The sequence below is a fragment of the Grammomys surdaster genome, unplaced genomic scaffold, assembly GCF_004785775.1.
Source record: "Grammomys surdaster isolate TR1022 unplaced genomic scaffold, NIH_TR_1.0 126298, whole genome shotgun sequence".
NCBI lineage: Eukaryota > Metazoa > Chordata > Mammalia > Rodentia > Muridae > Grammomys > Grammomys surdaster.
The window spans coordinates 3,765,083-3,783,296 of NW_021621098.1; the positions used below are offsets into that span (position 1 = coordinate 3,765,083).

The 18,214-nt window shown below is 41.6% G+C and overlaps 1 protein-coding gene across 2 annotated transcripts in view; it reads left to right on the forward strand.

Moving 5' to 3' along the window:
- The window catches only part of Ss18 (SS18 subunit of BAF chromatin remodeling complex), a 57,265-nt gene extending 39,280 nt beyond the window's left edge, over positions 1–17,985 (forward strand). Inside the window, exons 6-11 of one of the 2 annotated variants that reach the window (XM_028759500.1) lie at positions 4,175–4,342; positions 4,962–5,066; positions 8,011–8,103; positions 8,892–9,014; positions 11,360–11,493; positions 16,341–17,985. In XM_028759500.1, coding sequence (XP_028615333.1) covers positions 4,175–4,342; positions 4,962–5,066; positions 8,011–8,103; positions 8,892–9,014; positions 11,360–11,493; positions 16,341–16,367 — 650 coding nt within the window. In that variant the 3' untranslated portion in view covers positions 16,368–17,985. The remainder of the gene's footprint in view (positions 1–4,174; positions 4,343–4,961; positions 5,067–8,010; positions 8,104–8,891; positions 9,015–11,359; positions 11,494–16,340) is intronic. The other variant, XM_028759501.1, reaches the window with a different exon arrangement.
- Positions 17,986–18,214: the final 229 nt, after the last annotated feature.

Genomic DNA, 18,214 nt, shown 5'->3' on the forward strand with positions numbered 1-18,214 from the left:
CATCATCAAGCGTGGTTTCTGTCATGCCAGGAATCCAAGCTGGTGCTTGGTGAATACTAGGCAAGTGGTGTAGCAACTGTGCTATACTCCTGACCCCAAACTTGGCGTTCTGATGTAGTCCATCCCTGAGACTCTCTACTTAGGTAGACAGGACTCTTCACAACAGTGTCACTGTGTCATCCAGTCCAGAGGTTTTAGAATTCAGTCATGACAGATACTTGCCAACAAATGTCTTTATGAGTCACCATGGAGTCTAGTTCAAACTGTAAGTAATTTTTTGAGGGGTTGCTAACTAAAATACGCCCTAGCTTTGTCTGTTGCTACATTTATTAGTCCATAACATGCTCATTTTTATTTTTATTTTTTTTTTTACTTTTTAATCACCAGCAAGCTGAATCCATAATAGTTCTCAGACTAGTTTTTGAAAATGCCTACAGCTCCCATGAGAAAACCATGAAGTCTTACCTTGCTGCTATTGATGGTCTTGAGGTTGTAGCTAATTTTGTGTTGTGGGGACTGTGCCACATACTGAGGAATTGTTGAGCTGTGTCTCTGTCCTTTACTCAGGTGGCAGTCCCCTCTGGGGACCACCAGACATTTGGTGAATGTCATAGGGCTGAGAATCACAGCCATTGTAAGACATGATTCATACAAACAAACAACTGGGAAGGTGGTTTGTGTGTGAAGATATGAGTGGGTGTGTGTTTGTATGTGCACATATGAAGAATGTTTTCAAAATAACACCACTTAAGATTCTTCCCAAAGTAATGGACTGTTAACATCTGTATGTTCTTTTTGGTCTGAGTGTAAGCCTCTGAGATGGATACAGTACCTGTCACATCTGTCTGTCTCCCTGACTCCTTGCCTTGGACCTGGTACTTAATAAGAAGCACTCAAATTGGCTTCTTGACCTTCTTGACAAAATTTTCATCGAGCTCAGGATTTCAGTAATATAAAATATACCAATTTTGGACTAAAATTTTTAATGTTTAATGTAGAATTGTTATTGTAGACTGTGTAGTAAGTTGTAAAATTCAGACTGGATTATTGTGGGAATGGTAGTTTATATCCTTTTCAAAATACATGAAAAATTGTATCTTAGATTAATGCTTATGTATTATCTACTTTGTAGTATACCTAATATCAACATTATTTATATAGTGTAATTACTTCTTTTTCTTTCTTTTTTTTTTTTTTAGGTTTTTCGAGACAGGGTTTCTCTGTGTATCCCTGGCTGTCCTGGAACTCACTATGTAGACCAGGCTGGTCTCGAACTCAGAAATCCGCCTGCCTCTGCCTCCCAAGTGCTGGGATTAAAGGCGTGCGCCACCACTCCCCGGCCACATTATTTATATAGAAACAAGGAATATCTGTGAGACAATATAACATATGCTACTGGTATTTGCAGCAATGATTATGTGACACGCTCATTTTGTAAGCTACTTGATTCTGGGGTATGCATTCGTAGACTTGCAGCCTGTGTCCTCTAACTACTTTGTTTCCCTTAGTGTGTTAAGGAAAATCATAGGATCCTAGATGATCAGAAGTGAGGTTTTAAATTCTTTTCATGGATAGGCCTTCAAGGGGGTGGTGCAGAATGCCTGGTTGGCAGTGCCATCCTGTCTCGTTCTCTCTGGATTTACATTGATCCTGAGTGATGTGAGGTTCTGGAGAAAGTGACAGAGAATAAAGGAGGGTGGTGACTGGGTTGGAGCACCCGGCAGTCCCGAGGGATGGGGCTCAGATGGCCTGGCTGTGCCTTGTGCTGGAGTTCCTTTCTCCTGGAAGGACTTTCAAGTGAGAGAGAACATTGCTGTGATAGATTTTTGAGAGTTCCTACCCCCCTAGTTATGACTTTCACTTTGGCTCCAGTATACAGCTATTGTCTAACTGCAGTGTTACTTCTAAGTCAGGAGTTCTTTGGTCATTTTTTGATAATAAAAATGAGGCAAACTTTTCATTTCTTGAAAATGAAATTTTAAAAAGCCCAGTCAAGTTGACAATAAATTATGAGTAACAGCATTAAAATGTTTTTATCATGTCATATCAAAAATTCATGAATAGAGTGATAACTCAGTGGTTAAGAACACTTGTTCTTCCAGAGGACCCAGGTTCCGATTCCAGTTACCCACATAGCATTTCAGGACTGTCTGTAACTCCAGTTCCAGGGATCCAATGGGCTCCTAGGATTGTAGCCATGTGCATGGCTCACACCAGTCCTGCAGGCACAACACCCAACGTTTTTGAGAAGTACAGGTGAAAAGGTCAGGCACAGAGGTGCACTTTGAACTCGGGCCTGACGTTTGTAGTCTTCCCACGTACTGTTAGTGGATCTTGTTCTGTGGATCCCTTGCCAGGGCGACCTAGGAAGTGCAGGTGAAAAGCTAGCACTGTGCCCAGGGCGTGTGTCCTTGCCAGTCTTACCAAGCCGTTTCCATGCTGAAGTGCTCCAGAGTAAGCTTTGGAGAACTTTTGTTTATGATAATAAAAATTGGAGAGAAGAGAAAAGAATTTGAAAAACAGCAGAATGCACAAAGGTAGTTAGGAAGATGATAGCTCTGAAAAAGCATTTCTTTCGACAAAACAAGATAGTCACATTGCCAAGGAGGTGAAGCTTTGTGCTCACATTGTCCCTGGAGACTTATAGAAGTGGGCTGCTTGGTTTTTAGGTGTTTGTTTAAATTAATAATGAGCCTATGACTCACCTGTGTCATTGTGGCCTGCAGAACTTTCCCAAGCTCTCTGGTCTTTGCATTTTGTATTTTATGTCACTCCAAGTTTGATGCTATGTAAGCAGGATACTGCAAGATGACACATACACTCTTGAGACAGCGGGGAGAGAGGTAGGTGGGATGAGAGGGACTCTGCTCTCTAATCACCCAGCAGCCCTCCAGGAGCATCTTACACTGCTAGGTGGCAGCTCAGGATGAGCTGGCCACTGCTGGTCGTGTGACAGATCTTCACTCTGCTGGAGCAATGGTACTGGATTCTTCCCCTGTAGACTGTGTAGCCTATACCTTATTACAGGCCTTTTCCTGGTAGTTTTTAGGATAGGGAGATGGGGGGTGAGGTCAGGTTAGAGGGTGGGCAAGGTAATTTTTTTTATAAAGGAACACCACGGTCCTGGAGGCTAGAGAGATTGTTCAGTCATTCTTGGAAAGGACCTTGGTTCAGTTCTCAGTACCCACATGGCAGCTCTCGTGTCTGTAACTCCAGTTCTAGGGGATCTGGTGCCCTCTTCTACCACTGGGCATACATTACAAATGGTACACAGACAAGACACACACATACATGCTGGCAAAACACCCAGACACACAGGATTTCAAAAAACAAAAAACAAAAAAACAACTTTTTTTTTTTTTAACAAAAAGTACCTTAGACCATTGATTTCAATTTCATAAAGCCTGTAAAAGATTTGAGAAAGGGAAAGATGGTTTTTTTGAAATTTTGCATAAAATTGAAGTTTATAAAATTCAACTTATCTGTTTATGAAGTGCTTTCCTAGGTTTCTGCTTAACACTATTGAATAAATGTCTAGAAAAGGAATGAAAGTGTAGGGCCAGAGAGATGGTTCAGTGGTTAGAAGTGCTTGCTGCTCTTCCAGTAGACCTGCTTTCAGGCCCAAGCCTTCACAGTGGGCAGCTCACAGCACCTGAGACTCCTGGTCTCCGAATGCCCTCCCTTGTCTAGCCTGGGCTCCTGTATGTATGCGATGTTCATAAATCATGCAAGCTCACATATGCACAAATAAATAAATCTTTATCCTCCCCTCTACATAGAGAAGGAAATAGAAACCGGAAGTTGGTTTCTTCTGTTGGTTTTGCTTCCATCGCTTTCCCAATACTGCAGTAGGATGCTTTTGTCAGCGAGATGGTGAGATGATGCCAATAGGAGATATATACGCCAGAAAGAAGAGCTTGCCTCCATTTTGCGTTTTTAAAGATGACTGGAGTGCTCTGGGGAGCCTGAGGGCCACCACTAGGGTTTGGTTGTTTTCCTTATTTGCAGATAAATTTGGGCGGGTGAGCTTTGTGCAAAAACTCATACTTGAAATCAGTGTTCCTTGTTTGATTACACATTTAGCGTATTATGTAGTAAGAAATTCTTGTATCTATCATCAAATGTTGAACTGTTGTGCCAGAATACTGTATGATGATGTTTTGTGTGTCCTCAGGTCCCATGATGCACCAGCAGCCTCCTTCTCAGCAGTACAGCATGCCACCTGGAGGTGCACAGCATTACCAAGGACAGCAGGCACCCATGGGGCTGATGGGTCAAGTTAACCAAGGCAGTCACATGATGGGCCAGAGACAGATGCCTCCCTACAGACCTCCGCAACAGGGTGAGCAGCCGGTTGGAAAGTTCCTTGCTTAGTGTAAATAACAGTAATGGAAAGGCTTGAAGTTTTAATGAACTTTTTATCTAGGTAAATCCAGGGCTTTTGTTGGACTCCTCTAACACCCACAAAGGTAGCAGGGTTTAGGGTACTGAGGGTCCTGAGGCATATAGGAGCTTCCCAGCACACAGCATCCGTTTGTCTGGTGCTTTCTAGGGAAATACGACATCAGAAACTCTTCTGTCAAGTTTACTCATTTACAACAGAAAATGCCCCTCCCTCCCTTTTATAGAAGCTGCTTAATCTATGACAGAGAACAAAGCCAATATTACTTCAAAGTGCTTTAATACTAAAGTAAAAGGAAGTCAGTTTCCCACCAACTTCAGCCTCTGTTTCAGAGGTTGTTTTTCTGAGTTGGTATTGTTTGATATTATGTGGGTGGTCTTATATTGATTTTATAAATGACGTGTGGACCTGCTTGTGCGTGTGTATGTGGGAATAGTGCCAAAGCATTGTGGGGAATCTCCAGCTCAGAAGTACTCTCTCGTAACAGCAGATTAGAAAGACCGCCTTTGATGACGTAGACAACAAATGACTTATGTCTTGACTGGTTGTGGTTTTTCAGGCCCACCACAGCAGTACTCAGGCCAGGAAGACTATTATGGGGACCAATACAGTCATGGTGGACAAGGTCCTCCAGAAGGCATGAACCAGCAATATTACCCCGATGGTAATCTCTCCTAATGTTACCCTTCCCGTTTTCTATCCCTGCCCAGTATTAATGTAGAAAGCATCTCACAACTTTTTAATGAAGGGCGAAGAAACTACCAACTTGTTTCTTCGTTTATAAGCATTTGGATATTGTACAGTACCGACAGGAAGGTCATTGATTTGTAATTAATTCAAGGTATATTTGTGTGGTCACTGTTGGTGCCATCAGGACAGGAGCTGCACTTCATCACTATAGTGTCTTGCACGTGAAAGAGGCTTCTTTTATATTTAGAATTGTTCATTTGAGCCTAAAACAAACGCCACAGATTTCTTCTTCTTATTTTTTGTATTTTTATAGATTTAATTCACATGCTATAAAGTTTACCCTTTTTTGCTCTTACGCATTCTATATAAAGAATATAACTCTGTTATACTGTAGAGAATATGGTTCTTACGTATTCTATATAAAGAATACATCTCTGTAATGCTATAGAGAATATGGCTCTTATGCATTCTGTATAAAGAACATAGCTCTGTAATGCTATAGAGAATATGGCTCTTGGTATTTTTCCTTTTATTTAAGTTTCATTCTTAGGAAAGAATTGTGCCTTATATGCTTGCTCTGGAAAAAAGCTGTGTCCACAATGTAGCAATGGATGAGGTGCACAGAGTAGCCTGAATAAGCAGGGCATTTGGATTTTTAATTAGTGGCTTTCCCCTGCCTCTAAAAGGGAATGTGAATTGTAAGAAGTTGACTCTGCCAAGGAATGCTGCACACTAAGAAAAGTACATGCAGTGATAACCTAGGTGCACAAGTAGATTTCTACTAGGTGTTTTAAAAATATTTTTTCGTTTGAAAATTTTGTAGTTTAATGTTGAAGAAAAATTAAACATGTAGAACTGGTAAAATTATAGGTAATATTAATAGGTAATGTTACTAAGTTAATAGGTAAATATGTAATAAGTAATATTACATAGTAATTTGTCTTTTAATGAAGTGTTTTGCCAAAATGTTTTGTCTATAGAGTAAATTCTTTGGTTATTTTTTAATGAAATTATAAGGCAAAGAAACTTCAGGCTAAAATTTTAGGATTGGCTAAAACCTAATGCAAACCAACAAGAAGATGGAGTTTGAGTTTAAACCCGCTGCTTTTCATCAATATATGAATCATAAAGATGTGTCTGCATTAAGCACTGTCACCAGGTTTACACACAAGAAACATTTGTTAATGATGGTGCTGTGTATACATAACTGGCTAGAGCTGTGTGTTTTTATCTCGGGTTTTCTTGCCATTGGTATTCAGAGTATCAGCGCTTTTTATTCTCCTTAGTTATTTGTGGATATATTAAGCTTTTTTTTTTCTTAAATTTAGACTTTAATAATAGTACATTTACAGAAGAATTTAAAAGATGACATCTATCTGGTAAATATAAGTAAGCTGAGAATAAATGATCTTTTAGAATCGACTTTAAAGCATGACATCATAAGCAATTGTATTGGACTTACTGGTTTTGGGTCCTGAACATTTCCTGAAATATGAACTTTGTCTTACTTTAAACCTTTCTATTAAAAATAGGCACGTTATTTTTGTAACTATTAAAACTTAAAGTTATAATTACTTGTGCTAGCTATTCTTAATCTAAGTAGTACCATGTTTTCACAGGTGTGGGTAATAGGTCTTGACATGTACAGAGTATTATCCACAATTATATTTCCTTAGACAAAATTGAGTATCATCTCTCAGGTCCAGATAATCTTGCCCATAAATACATGGCTGAGGGCTTGGCTGAGTCTTTCTGCAGAGGGTCAGGCAGCGGAGGCTTTAGTCCTCGTGGGCCGTGTGGTCTCGCTGTCTCTGCAGACCTTTAATGATAGATAGCAAGAGAGACACTGGGCAGCACTTCAGTGATTGAACATGATTGGATCACAAGAGAACTTTTGTCTCAGCTGGCCACTGGCCATGGTAAGCTGGTTGATCATATATTACCAACTCTTAAAGTGGCTTGGGGTCTTTCATACTAACACAGTGAGTGTGACAATAAATGAAACTATAGTCCTTTTCCTAATTAGGCCTTTTCAGAACATTAGTACCGTGTTAGCAACTGAAGACATTAGTTCCTACATTTTGTTTTTAAGTGAAACATTAAAGAATAAAAAAGTAATCTAGTCTACTGGTGGAAATTACTGAGTCACAAAACTTAAGGTGTCCTCCAACTCAGGAAATATGAATTTTATGAACTTTTATGTGCCGAATACTCTAGAAATATTTCTAAAGATGCTTAAAATGACAGCATTATAAGATATATTATTTACTTGGGTGGCAGTTAGGTGGGTCCCTGTGAGTCTGAGGCCAGCCCGGTCTACAGAGCAAGCTCCAGGAATCCAGGGTGAGAGATCATATCTTTAAAAAAATGATTTTTTTTTTTTGCATCTGAAAATACTGTGAAACACTTGTAGTTGATGCAACAAAATATTAGAGTGTTAGAAACTCATTTGCTTCTTTTTGGGGTACAAACTCAAGGACCTCATATTTTGTATTGTTTTTAGTGTGTGCTGTGGAAATGGCGACCAGCAGAACAGGGGTTTGACAAAACATGAGAACTTGCATCCTTTATTCATTCTGGTTTGACTCGAAGTACTTACACGTGAGAGGCCTAAATGTTCTTGTTTTCTTTTTTAAAGTAGAATGTAAGGGTTTTTCCCTCAGTGAGTATTATCACAGTAAGAGGATGCATGTAACATTTCTAAGACTACTGCTGTTTGCCTTGAAATAGTTTGCTTGTTATCTCACGGTGAAAGCATTCACGTTGGTAAATACTTGCTAATGCAATTAAAATTATTTTTTATGTATTTCCATTTCTTTTTCTTTTTTTTTTCTTCAGTTTTATCTTAAAGTTTAATTGTAGGGTTTTCACTCAGTGGCCATTAACGTTTCTTCCTGTCTCTTGTCGAATTGATGTAGGTCATAATGATTACGGTTATCAGCAACCGTCGTATCCTGAACAAGGCTACGATAGGCCTTATGAGGAATCCTCCCAACATTACTACGAAGGAGGTATCTATATACCTTCACACATACACATGCACATCCCTCCCCCAGGAATGGCAGTTCTTGCATAGGACAGTGTCTTCCCATGCAAAGCTCTTGTAGAGTACTAGTGGCTGGCTGTCTGGAAAGTTACAAGGCCCCCCAAAACAACCTTACAAGTATTTAGAATGTGTAACCGTGATGTGTCATTTCTAACAGCAGTAAAAAGACTAAAACATTTAAAAATGCTTTTTTGCTCCGTGGAAATTTCCTCTTTGAACATAAATCCATCAACCCCATCCCCCACCCTTCGTGTGTGTGTGTGTGTGTGTGTGTGTGTGTGTGTGTGTGTGTGTGTGTGCACGTGTGTGCGTGCATGCGTTCGTGAGTGTTCGCGCACACACATACATATGTATTATTTGCCTCTCGGCACAGAGCCTTTAGGGAACAGCTTGCTGATCTTGTGTAGCTAGTGTGTGCTCTTGTAGCTGTCTTTAATTTTGTCTTTTTTATTTTATTTAGCATAGTCATGATCTTAGGACTGATGCTCCAGTCACTGTAATGCTCGTAATGGCAGAGGCGCTGAAAGAGCTGCAGTTCAACCTTGCACAATTGGCTTTAACTGCAGTTTGTTTGGCCGAAATCCTTCTGTTTGGTTTGAGTTTTTTCTTTGTTTTGTTAAGTTTTTAAAAAAATCAATATGGCATTTCATTTTGTTCTTGTATTGTTGGCTGCGCATCTTAGAGGGAAACCTAAACCGTTAATTAAGCAGACTTCTCAGGGCTGTGCTCTCCTCTTCTCCGTTTCTTCGGTAGGAAACTCACAGTATGGCCAACAGCAAGATGCTTATCAAGGAGCGCCTCCACAGCAAGGGTACCCGGCCCAGCAGCAGCAGTACCCAGGGCAGCAGGGCTACCCAGGGCAGCAGCAGGGTTATGGTAAGAGCTTCTTCATTTGCTTGTCTACCAAAAGATGTGGTAAGAGTTCTTTTGAAAAGTGGCATTTAACTTTTACATTGTAAATGTTAGTCATCTGTTTATCTGTTTAGAGAAAGTGGTGTGTGTGTGTGTGTGTGTGTGTGTGTGTGTGTGTGTGTGTGTGGCTCGAGTATGTGTGTGCATGCATGCTGGAGCACAGTGCACATGTAGAAGTCAGAGGATAGCCTATGAGTCACTTCTTTCTATCTTGTGTGTCCTGGAAATTGATCTCAGGTTACCGGGTTTGGTGGTAAGTGCCCTTACCCATGGCATCATCTTCCTCTCCTCTCCATTTTTTAAGCATAATTTTGGCCCAGTCTACCATTACAGTGTTGATTTCAAATGTTCCTTTTAAAGGCATGGGAAAATAACTGAGTTGGTAAAAGTGTTTATTGCCCATGCATGAGGCCCCGAGTCTGTCTCAAAAAATAAGGCACTTAGCATGAGCATGCACATACATGTGAACACACACCATCATCACAGACACATACATGCAGGTGTTCCCCTTAGGTAAACTAATAATCTGTTGCAAAAGAACTATAGACTGAAGACGGTTCATTGTTTATCGGTAAGATGACAGTTTAAAAGCGAGAAGATTGAATTTTCGGGTCTGTTTGACGTGTATGAATAGTAAGTAGCTTTGTATGAACTTAGATAAGTGACAATTAGGTACATAAGTAACTCACTATTAAAAGTACCTTTTTTTAGTGCTAGGGAAAAATTATTCAGATACGTAAAGACAGCCTTTGTCATTCTAGTTAAAAGGGTATATTTACTGCATTTGTGTATTATACAGCGTTTAGGAGCATGTACAGTGGTATTTTCTGTGAAATATTCATAGGGCTGTCTGCTTCCTCTGCTTGGCGCACACATAGCCCTGGATTTAATCCATAATACTTTCAACACCAAAAAATTTATTACAATGTCTGACTTTAAATAATATTCATATTCTCTCTCTCTCTCTCTCCCTCCCTCTCTCTCTCTTCCTCTCTCTCTCTCTCCCTCTCTCTCTCTCTCTCTCTCTCTCTCTCTCTCTCTCTCTCTCTCCCTCTCTCTCTCTCCCTCTCTCTCTCTCCCTCTCTCTCCCTCTCCCTCCCTCTCTCTCTCTCCTGACTTACATTTTCCATCCATCCATCAGCCCATCCAGTCTTACATTTAGACTACCTCCATTACTCATTTGTTGCAAGTGCTTGAGACAAGTTTGATGTTACTAAATGAGCTAAATATACCGACTTGAGAAACAGTTCTCACTGAAAAGAGAGAACATTTTTCATTAAATACTGTTTTGTTGAATAGCAGGAATCCTAACGGAGACCTTCCCATTGTGCTCATTTATAACCCTTACTTGTCAAATTGTCTTTTAATTTGGAGTTTTAATAATTTGGAATTTAAAAATTGAATAATTTGGTAGAATTTATATGAAGTTGAAAGTTGATTATTCTCTTCTGAGTTTCTCTGTAGTCACTATTTTTATGGTAGGCCTTAAGTGGCTGTTGGGGAAGACATTGAAGTGTCCAAGCCGTGAGCCTCCGCTGGAGAACTTGATCTTCTCAGCTGTCGCTAGTTGAGTTTCTAAAGCCGACATGCTTGCTTAGCAGAGGTGGTCTTCCCCGTGGGGACAATTACAGTCTTAACAGTGCTTGATTCTCAGTGTGTAAATTCTCTTCAAGATTTATTTAGTTGTATTTCATGGGGATGAATGTTTTGCCTGTTTGTATGTATGTGTACCACGTGTGTGCTCGGTGCATCAGAAGGTCAGAAGAGGGCTTAGGATCCCTGGAACTGGAGTTACAGAGCTGTATCTCCAGCTTTCAGAGTGTAACTTTTCAGTTAGCTTTTTTCACATTGCAGCTTGTGGCTTTTGGAGAGATAAGTATTGATGTGGTACAGCCCTACCATTTTGATGATTTCAAATGTAAATTTAATCACACAATTAGAATGTCATTGATTTCACAATTTTAGTCAGAAATTATGTCATTTGGACATGCTTCTGGGATATAGAACCAGGACCTGGCCCTGGCTAACCCACAGTTCATACCACAGTTATTATTGAGGGGTTACCCTGGGTCCTTGCTTCTTGAGCTTACCTTATCAGCTTCTGGCGTGGACATTTAGCACAGTCATTTCACTGAAGCAGCCAACAGCCCCCTGTTTTTGCTTTTACTACAGTCATTAAACTTTGATCTCACAGTACACTGTGCGAAAGTCAAGGTGCTACCTGCCCTTTTCAGTTTAGATACAAGAATTTAGTAGCGCCTCTTTCTAGCCTTAGCTTTACATGAATGCTTGTTGATGTTGTCTTGCAGGTCCTTCCCAGGGCGGTCCAGGCCCTCAGTATCCTAATTATCCTCAGGGTCAAGGTCAGCAGTATGGGGGCTATAGACCAGCACAGCCAGGACCACCCCAGCCACCCCAGCAGAGGCCTTATGGGTATGACCAGGTAAGTTACCTACGGGACAGTTGGACTTCATTTCTATGGACTTTCGGTGTTTGTTTGTTTGTTTTACTGATTTCTGAGTCAAGATTTCACTATGTTTTTGTTGGTCTGTCAGCTTCCACGAACTGGAATTTCAGCCATGAGGAATCACATGTAGCCCCTTCTCCTGTTTGCTAGCCACTTCTCCACTCTGAAGAGTACTTTAAGATATTTGAGAAGGCCAGCACAGTTGAATAACAATCGCTCTTGATTGTAACAGCATGAAATAGGACAGCAGCTCATTGTCCCTGGGCACACTGTCATGGGGTTGCTCCAGCGTCCCTCGTTAGTTACGAGCGCACGCTGCCCCGAGCTTTCCTCTGCTCCCTGGTGCAGCTCCTTGGCAATACTTGGACCTTTGCTGTTGGAGCTCTGTGTCCCAACTTCCTTGCTCACACTTCCACACATGTGTCTGTCACCAACTGGTTTTTCTCTACCCTCAGATTTCAGATGTTGAACTGTATCTTATCCTAAGATAAGAGTCCCTGGAACCTGGTAGTAGTTATTTGAGTTTTTCTCTTTTTAATGAGACTCCTCAGACTTGGAATGTGTGCCCTAGGCACTTAGGGAGGCCCCTGTGGTTGCTCTGACTTGCTGTGAGAATGAGTATTGACCACGGAATGTTTCGGGTTTGTGCAGTGGATCTGCAGTGAGGACATTGTGACATCTTCACTGCTTGTAAGGTAGTAAAATGGGGGCTTGAGCATGGAACTGTGTGTAGTTTATAAATTAGAGATCTGAGGCTAGTGTAGAAGATGTCACAATTTGAGGATGGCATGTTAACTAGCATTAGAGCCACAAGCATCGTTTCCTGCCCTGTCAGGCCTGTGGCCCCTTTGTACCTACACTCGGTCTCTAAGCAAAGACAAGAGTACAAGAGACAGACAGGGAAGGCGAGGTGCACGAGCCCGCTTCTATGCAGAGCAGAGTGGGACAGCAGAAATTGTGCCGTGTGTGTGCAGTGCAGATCAGAAGAACACACTAGGTTCCCGAAACTGAAGTTACACACACTGTGTGCTGAGCAGTGAGCCCTAGTCCTCTGGATCAGCAGCCAGTGCTCTTAACTACCAAGCCGTCTCTCCAGCCCAGAGATAAAGTCTGTCTGAGAAATAAAATTATTATTGAATAGTTAAGTTACCTTAAAAAGACCCGATGAGGGTTCTGGGGAGATGGCTCAGCTGTTAAAAGCTCTTGCTCCACTGGCAGAGACCCAAGGTTAGCTTCGAGCAGTATGTCAGGTGACTCTGCCACATGGACACTGCATCCCTGTGCCTGTACCCATACACGGAGATACACAGATTTACGTAATCTGAGAAAAAAATTTAAAAATTAAAAACCAGATTAGATAACTTGATACATTTTAAAAGGTGAGACTTTAGTTCTTGCAAGCATGCTGTATAGCTAAGACAGACAGATGGATACTGATGGCTTATAGAACACCTGTCTCCATCTCTCTGCTTCTGGCATTCAGTGCTTCTCTGCCTCCACCTCTTCCTTTGCACCACGGTCCATTTGAACTGCACGGTAGAGCACTTTGGTAGTAGTTAGAGTTCCTGAGCAACCTGTTTCACAGTTTATCCTACACAAGCCGCCAGCTGATCTGTTGTTTTTTAAAATTTGTGTGTGGTGTGTCTTCATGTGTGTCTGTATACTGACTGGCGCAGAGTCTCTGAGTTGACCTCAGAGCCCAGTTCCTTTGGTCTAGCCAGCCAGCTTGCTGTAGGATCCTTTGCCTATGCCTCTGGAGCTGTGGGGTTACAGCCCATGTCTGTCTAGCCTCTGCTCCATATATTTTTGAAGTTGGATGAGGGAATGAAAACCAATACAGATTGCTCGGTGCACTAGTGATAAACTTGTCATGGCAGTTTATATAGTTCATACAGTGGGAAATGGAGAGCAAGCACCTCTTCATGGTGCATTTGTGCTTTCTGTCTCTGGAAACAGTTCTTGGCCTTCCAGGCTTGTTAGCCTCAGCAAACACCCCCCCCCCACACACACACACACACACCCCGTAAGTTGAACGTTGAGTCAAGCAACAAATCTCATTACCTGTTCCTTAAAATCTATCTACTAGCAGTTTTTCCGAACCTTCTTTCTCAAGTCTGCAACTGTCATTTGGCCCCTGGGTCTGTCCTTCCTGGCTTAGCTGATTCCATCCTGCCCTGTCTAGAGTTTATTCTCTACACAGGACCTGGAGTGATCTTTTAATACCAGTAGCCAGGTTCTGACAGCTTCCCTCAGTGGTGGCTTCAGTCTTGAGAAGCCTTAGGAGTTGCATGTTGGGCCCGGGAGGAGAGAGCTGACATCTTTCCAGTGTCCTGCCGTAGAGTCCCGCTGTGTGTGTGCAGCATGAGCTGCAGCCCTCCTTGCTCTCCTTCACTCACACTGGCCTCCCACTCTCTCTGATGTGCATCAGGCTCCCTCAGAACCATTTTGTTTGCAGCTGCTGGTACCTGAAACGCTCCCCCTTCACCTGCAGCTCCTCCCACCTGGGTTTTGTCAGATGGCTACAGTAGTGAGAGCTCACTTTGGATTAGGTGGTCTTTCTATACTGTAGAATAGTCAAGGGTAGTGACTGGTGCCTGTAATCTGACCACTGGAGAGATTGAGAGGGACAAAATGGATCATGAGTTCATGTTCATCCTCTGGGACATAGTGAGTTGGAGGATAGCCTTGTCTACATGAGACTGTCTCAAAAACCACAAAGTAACTTTCTTGAGGATTAATTTACATATAACAATCTGCACATTAAAGTTGTACAGTTTAGTGTCTTTTAACTGTATATTCCTGTAAAGTCATTATCAAAACCAAAACAATGACTCCTCGTGCCCCAAGGTTCCTGTGCCACTTTCAAACCTCCGCTGTATCCATTGAGACTCTCCCTAGATGTCTACTGATAGCCGTCCCGTCACTCTACAGAAGTCTGTATGTTATCTGACTTCTTTACTTTTCTTACATATTTTAAATTTATATCTTGTGTTAGAGTGTGTGTGTGTGTGTGTGTGTGTGTGTGTGTGTGTATGCATGCATACAATGCAATGCAATACAACAGAATTTGTGGAGGTCAGAAGGCAACTTGTGATAGTCGATTCTTGCATCTGTGGGTCCTGGAAATTGAATTCAGGTCATCAGACTTGGTAGCAGATGCCACCTGCCAAAGCCCTCTTGCAAGCTCAGTTGGACTTCTTTTATTGGCCACAATTGTTTGGATATTTGCTTATATTGTTGTGACTATGAACATTCTTTATAGCTAACCAGTGTTCTGTGATAAGGCTTCCTAACCAGTTTCAGTTATAGTACACAAACAGCCAGGTTCAATTCTTTGTGGACACATTTTTTGTTTCATCTAAATACCTAGGTGTGGATTTCACCTGGTAGATGTGTTTAGCTTGAGTCAGTGCTGGCCTGGTGCCTCCCTTCACCCCTTGCAGCCTGTTTGTTACTGCCTTCTAGGTGACAACAACTCAATGATGACAAAGCCAGACCCACTGATGCCTTTGCAGAGTTTTCACTGCAGCATAGAGAGCATCAGGACAGACCCTGATTGAGGGTTGAGAAGGATTGCCTCCTAGCCTGTATCAACCAGAGTTACAAACAGCACAAGAAGTAGTTGTATTCAGGAACCACATGGGGACAGCATAAAACAAAGATCTCACATGGAGAACAAACTAGACAACCCTCTAGAAGCTGTCAATGAATGCAGCAGAAGCAATGACTATGGCCCTCTCCTAAGTGGAGAGGAAAGAAACTCCCTAAAACTCAGTGTAAACTAAACAAAGACCTTGTCATTACATGTGCTTGAGCACACGTGAGCACACCAGCACCATGGCACAGCCATGGAGATGAGAAGGTCGTGCTGGACTCATTGCTTCCAGCATTGGGTCCTGAGCTCAGGCCTTTAGGTGTCGAGGCAAGACTTCCCCAGGCCCCTTTTTGATGAGTTGTGGACACTACTTTCTCCATTAGTGGCTAACTTTGCACATGCCAGGGGAGAATTTCCCACCAGTGTTGAGACTTGGTGTGTTATAAGTAATCAGTTCATTAGTTAACTTATTTTTGGACAAGCTTTCGTCATGTTCTTGGTCTCAGGCTTTTAGAGTGAAGCAGTCCTCTTTGACCTCCGTGGTGGCTTGGACTGCAGACATAACCATGGCATCTCACTGTGAAAACCTGTTTTCCTGTCCTCTCTGACATGTTAGGATCATAATAGATACAGTAGGTCAGTTCTTGGTGAAAGGAAACTGGTGGGGAACTGAGAGCTGTAACATACTCTCTCAGTTCATGGGTAAGGACATTGAGTCTTAAAGAGTGTTTTCGGCAGACATTAAGATGGGTTAGAGTTTGAATTCATTGGGTTCTATACGGACGGAACAGTGAACGGGCGGACACTGATGTTTCTCATTTTAAACGTTGTAATGTTTAGTAAGGTATACGTGTGTGTGTCTATGTCTGTACATGTGTTTTTCACAGAATCTATAATACTTCATTTTGACTGCATTGGCCATGAATTAAGCTCTTGAGAGGTACGTACTCTCCCTGCCACCCCCAGCCCAATCCAAGAGTTACACGTGTGTGCTACCGGGTCTAGCTTTGAAGTTCTAATCTGTCTGGTGATGTAGGCTGTAAGTACCGTTTGCAATTGAGTATAATATCAGGAAAATTAGAGTGATAGTACATAAACATTTGTATTTACTGGATGGATAGTCACTTTCCTCATATGATGACATGACAAATTATGTTTGTAATTTTCTGTGTTAAACTAACTTGGGTTGAGCTGTTATCTAATTCTGGTTTTTGCATTTCTCTTTCAGGGACAATATGGGAACTACCAGCAGTAAAAATATCCTTACATTCCAATAGCCAGTACGTATTAGTACCACATTGTCACAACTCTGCACCGCGGACACCCCCTGGGAAGACTCCTTCCATTCCAACTAGGTTTTGGAAAAACCTTTGGCTAAGTGGCTGCTTCATCAGCAAGTAGCTTTTATGTTTAGTTTGTAAAGGCTTTCGTAGCTGCCAGTGCACCTGATTTCACATCTCTACTCTAGATGGCAACATTGGACAGAAAATGCATTGACATAAGGAATTTGCAGCGATTTCGGAACTGTGTTCCAAATGGACTGTCACAGACTGAAAGGGGTGAACAGCTTTTTGTGTTCACGAAGGTTGAGGGGGTTTCATACTTTTCCACAGATTATTTTGTAAGGGGAAGGGGGAAATGTACACTTTTTACAGCAGCAATATTTTGTCTATTATGTTTATTTCATGTGATAAATATGCAAAGCGGTACACTACACACTGGGCAGAATCAGATCCCCTGTTAATGTGGAGTGTGGTAGATGCTCTGAAGCCAGGAGAGGGGAGGCAGAAACCCACCACAGGCCCACCCGCTGTTAGTTATCTACCAGATTAACAAGGGCACTGTGATACAGTTTTTGAGTACAAAGACATTTTTTAAAAAGCCTTCCAGTTTTGTGCATTAAAACCTTTTTGTAAAGATGATTTATAATACTGTTTTCAAATGCAAGGCAATAATTATGTTGCATCTGTGAACTTTGGCAGGTTTGTGTGAATGAAGAGGGAAGCGTCTCTTAAAACAGCAATAACTGAAAAGGAGAAAGCGATCAGGGAGCTTAGTACTGTCAGCATGTTTGTAACCACTCAGAGAGGAGTCAGCATTGATCTCATCTTACTGGTTTTTAACATTAACATCATTGGTTCATGGAGCAGAGAAGAGCAGTCCAGGCGACTTTACATGCCTGTGTATTAACTTTCTTAATTGGGCATTAGCAAAGGGGCACCTCTACGTTCCTCTCTCTTCAGCTTGGTTGATATAAGAGGAAATGCTTATGATGGCGTGTCTGATTCGTACTGGAAGCCTAGAGGTGGCATTTTACGGTTTCTTGTTTTTTAAGCACAACATACTTAATCATTATTTGAGACTGATTATTTTAGCTAAATTTGAGGATATGGCACCGGACAAGAAAACATGTCCTGAGAGATTTCTAGACACATCTATTTATGCATACTTTGAAAATATCTAGCCCAAAGGTAAGTTGCTGTGTCCTCACAGTTGTCTGCATCCAGGGAATATGACTGACTAGAACACATTCTTTGTAATTGAATTAGTTTTTGCCATTTCTAACTGCAAACAGAACAGAAGGGGTGCCATACATTCAAAGAAGCAAAGCATACTGTCCTCAACATACTGTAATGAAAAAAAGGGGTTTCAGTGTGTCTGTCTGAGAGTGTGTGTGTTTAAGGTCAGAGTATAGGGTGTTCTTCAACTTGGTCAGTAGACAATAGGCATCAAGTGTGAACAGATGAGGCATGCAAAGCCTTCTTGTGACGGAGATGCTTATAAGTTCTGTGCCAGGTTCTCCACCACTGTGTACTTTATTGCTATTTAAAACTGTATCAACTCTAACGAAAATAAATTATTTGTGATTTTAATTTTCTCATTTGTTTCTTTAAATTAGATCTCTTTGACTCTTACTGTTTTGCCTAGAGACGACACTCTGGGCTTTTAGTCCAGTACGAGTAGATGGTATTTGTATTCTAGGACTTGATCAAAATCCTCTTGCCATGCCCACGTTAATTACAATTAACTGTTCAGTAATCAGCATGTTGTGTAGGCTGTTTGTTGCAGAACTCTTTCTCTGGAAATGAAGTCCATGAGGCT